The sequence below is a fragment of the Vitis riparia genome, chromosome 13 (assembly GCF_004353265.1).
Source record: "Vitis riparia cultivar Riparia Gloire de Montpellier isolate 1030 chromosome 13, EGFV_Vit.rip_1.0, whole genome shotgun sequence".
Taxonomy (NCBI): domain Eukaryota; kingdom Viridiplantae; phylum Streptophyta; class Magnoliopsida; order Vitales; family Vitaceae; genus Vitis; species Vitis riparia.
This window is the reverse complement of record NC_048443.1, coordinates 19,780,222-19,784,385: the sequence shown is the minus strand read 5'-3', so window position 1 is coordinate 19,784,385 and position 4,164 is coordinate 19,780,222. Positions and strand designations below refer to the sequence as shown.

The window sequence follows — 4,164 nt, the reverse complement described above, 5'->3', positions numbered from 1 at the left end:
TAAAATAGAATTATTATCATTGAATATTTTAATCTATTACTATTTTATATCCTTAAAAAGTATTATATAGAATTTTGAAGGATATATTGATATTTTAATATCTCATATCATTTTCATTCATTATCAAAATTATATGGACCAAATGTTTCGTATCATTTCCATTCATTATCAAAATTATATGGACCAAATGTTACGTTTTAGTCGGTTAGCCCAAAACACAGTTGTCCCGTAATAAATTTGATGTCTTGGAGTCATCGTCAGCTGAAAAGTGAAAATGATGGTCAAGACTCGAGCAGTTTTGCTTGTAGGTATCTAATCAATGTAGAAGAAAGTCAAAATAGGCAGGCCATCAATCATGCTTTCTAGAAGCTAGTTCACATCATCATTTTATTTTCCTACTTTTCTATTTTATTAGGTTGATTACAAAGATTATACATGGACGTCTACCCATCCCTCAATTAAGCCCTATATGTTCAAATATTAAATAAATTCTTCTTTAAAATAGACCAAAAATAAAAAATATTATATAAAAATTCATGTTAATATTGATTCACATTATTAAAATAAATTAGATTCTAAATTGAAGACCAATGAAGTTGCCAGTGAATATGGAATCTCTCCAGTCAATCCAGCTACCATTAATTTGATGATTAGTTTTCATCAAGTTGATACCATTAGGTTAGAAAACTTGAGGTGAAGCCCATGTGTCATTATTTACTTTCATGAATGGTCCTAAAGCATAAGCTGGAGCCTAAAGTTCATCAAGATTGAGAATTTCATCTCAAAAGAAGCAAAGTCATCCATATCTTCCACTTTCATGAATGGTCCAAAACAGGCTACTGTTAGGCCAAAGCATGCAGCCAATTAAATCCTTTTTTGAATCGCTCTCACATGGGAGTTGAATCTAACTTCGAAGTGGAAAGTGACAGGTTGAATGGACTCAGCCTGAGAGACCATTGACCTGATTACCTTTATATACTATCCCTTTGAAGTGGAAGTTCATGTCTGTCCATAGCTGGAGATGGGAACTGTCCTTCCTACCACCATGGATGTATCCACAAAAGCTGTGGACACCCCCATCAACCCTCCTAAAGACCTCGATGCTGGAGCTCTCCTCGTCCTCAAATCCAAAGGTAAACAGACTGCATATCATGGTTCATCATATGATCAGTTTTAGCCCATGCTTTGTTTGGTTCACAAAAGTTCTTTAATTTCTTTCTTTCCAAAAAATATGTCAAGATCTATGGTAGTGTTAACATGGTATTAAGGGCTTGATTTCAGAACTGATTTTCAAGAATAAATGAAAGTACTTGTGGATAATGGATATGGCAGGGTCATGGTTGCACTGTGGATACCATCTGACGACCTCCATAGTGGCACCAGTGCTGCTGAGTCTACCATATGCAATGGGGCTGCTAGGATGGGTGGCTGGAGTCGTGTGGCTAGCCTTGGCCGCGCTTGTCACTTTCTATTCCTATAATCTCCTATCTTTGGTTCTGGAGCACCACGCCAAGCTCGGGCATCGCCATCTTCGCTTCCGGGACATGGCCACACATATTTTAGGTGGGCTACTCACTTTCTTTCCAACAACCAGACAGCTTTTCAACGGAGAAATTCGTTAGAGAGAATCAATTTTTATATGTATACCTTTAGAAGTTTAAAAAGAATAAAATTCACTGTCCAGAGTTGTCAGCAATGACTAAATCACCCCGCCAACCTTTGAAATGTCAACCCAATAATTGAACGCCCCTGCCATTTAAAATCAGGCATCCATTCCATTCAAAGAGCCTACTTTTACTTGAGATAAAATGGAAAAATCAATGTAAATGACAGCAACATCCACAAAGAGCCATAGATCAGGGTAGAATTAAAAGAAACGTATTGATTGATGATGGGATTTCAACAGGGCCTCGATGGGGAAGATATTTCGTGGGGCCGCTCCAATTTGTGATATGCTATGGTGCAGTTATTGTTTGTTCTCTTCTTGGAGGGCAGAGCCTCAAGGTTAGTCTACTTTGTCTGCCAGCCTTTTTTCTTTTTTTCTTTTTCTCTTTATTCAATGTCTGGGAGATTCAAAGAAAGGGTAAACAGGAATATGACTCGCCTTTCTTTATTGGTAGTAGATACACAATTTTGACAAAATTGGATTGCAGCCAAATATTTTACTCCATTAATAGCCCCCTAAATTTAAACTCTCTCCTGTTTGGCCTCAAAGAAAATGGACTGCAGAATCCTCTTTGTCCACTCTTACCTTGAAGATCTTTTTTATTTTTTCCTTTCATATAAAGCATGAGTTAACTGAAAAGGTGCTACATTTTCAAGCTAATTGGTGCTCATAACATGGAGGGAAAAATCAGAGAAAAAATTCAATCTAATGCATTGACATTTTCCCCCTTATTTTGGCCTTCAAATGCAGTTCATCTACTTGCTCTGTAGGCCAAATGGTGGCATGCAGCTTTACCAGTTTATTATAATGTTTGGAGTGCTACTGTTGTTCTTGGCACAAATTCCATCCTTCCATTCCCTAAGGCACATCAACCTCGTCTCTCTAGTCCTCTGTCTTGCCTACAGCGCTTGCGCAGCAGCCGGGTCCATACACATTGGTGAGAAGAATGGCCATAAAAGTACCTTTAAGGTGATCCTTGCATGTTGGCATATATACTTAATTTATATACATTGCCTATGCTGCAGGAAGCTCTAGCAAGGCGCCTCCAAAGGATTATTCTCTCAGTGATGATAGAGCAAATCGTTTATTTGGTGCATTTAATGGCATCTCAATCATCGCCACCACATATGCAAGTGGAATCATTCCTGAAATTCAGGTTTGTTATGGCCACCCTTCATGTTCGTTTTTTTTTTTTCCCTGCTGTTGTTGGGTGTTTAAAGTGAAGTAAATTGCCCAGTATCCTTCATATTTGTAGGCAACCATAGCGCCTCCAGTGACCGGGAAGATGTTCAAAGGACTGTGTATCTGCTACACTGTCATAATCTTGACATATTTCAGTGTAGGAATATCTGGCTACTGGGCATTTGGCAATGATGCTCAAGGATCAGTCCTTTCCAATTTTATAGATGGTGATAACCCCTTGCTGCCCACTTGGTTTCTTTTGATGACCAATGTCTTCACTCTTACACAACTAGCCGCTGTCAGTGTGGTAAGACTCTTATTCGCTCACAACTTGCTAGGGTTTCAATTTTGTGGTTGCGTTGCATCTAAATTGTTCTAAAATCGGTTGAATCGGATGGTTTTGGTTTCTTGCAGGTTTACTTGCAACCTACAAATGAAGTTCTAGAGGGCCTTTTCGCAAACCCGAAGAAGGATCCGTTTTCCCTTCGCAACACCATACCAAGGTTGATTTTCCGGTCCCTAACAGTGGTCATAGGAGTAACTATCGCTGCAATGCTACCATTTTTTGGAGACATCATGGCATTGTTTGGGGCATTGGGATGCATACCTCTTGATTTTATATTGCCTATGATATTCTATAATGTGAGCTTCAAACCCTCCAAAAGAAGCCTAGTTTTTTGGATAAACACAACCATTGCAGTGGTGTCCTCGGCACTGGCAGCAGTGGGGGCAGTGTCGTCGGTTAGACAGATGGTCCTTGATACCAAGACGTATCACTTGTTCGCTAACGTGTAAGGCGTAAAACGATTGTATATGTTGGTGTTCATATGACACCAGGACGAGTTCAGTTGATCTAAAATTGGCCTATAGGCCCGATTACATATATTCAGGCCTAATCATTAAAGCCCAAAAAATAGGGCAGCCAAACTCAAGGGCTGGGCCCAGCTTTAAGGCCCAAAAAAATATCCCAAACGTGGCCCAAACATGAACAGGCATTACATGAGATATAAGCTTTTACGGAAAGTTGAAACTTGAAACCATTGCAGAGTCATAAACATCAAGCCTAGCTTTTTAATGTTTTCATTATTTTAATTTATAAACCTCATTATATATTTATTGAATATTTGGGCCTAGGATCCGGCTTAGACTAAGAGCAAATTTCTCAGCCCAGTTTAAAGGCCCGTTTGGGCCTAGTTGGGACCCCAGCCTGGGCAGGACCATGTACATGCCCGGTTCCACTTAAGGAAGTTTTATAGTGAGTTTGGTAATGGCTTTAAGAAATGTTTATGACCCTTTTTAATACTTAAAAAATTTTA

The 4,164-nt window shown here is 39.0% G+C and overlaps 1 protein-coding gene across 1 annotated transcript; it reads left to right on the top strand.

The window, feature by feature from the left end:
• The first annotated feature begins 985 nt into the window (after positions 1-985).
• LOC117927706 (GABA transporter 1-like) lies at positions 986-3,731 on the top strand. The gene is made up of 7 exons (XM_034847357.1): positions 986-1,133; positions 1,333-1,563; positions 1,907-2,004; positions 2,417-2,603; positions 2,692-2,822; positions 2,922-3,155; positions 3,263-3,731. The coding sequence occupies exons 1-7, from the start codon at positions 1,022-1,024 to the stop codon at positions 3,641-3,643; spliced, it is 1,374 nt and encodes a 457-aa protein (XP_034703248.1). The 5' UTR covers positions 986-1,021; the 3' UTR covers positions 3,644-3,731.
• The last annotated feature ends 433 nt before the right edge of the window (positions 3,732-4,164 follow it).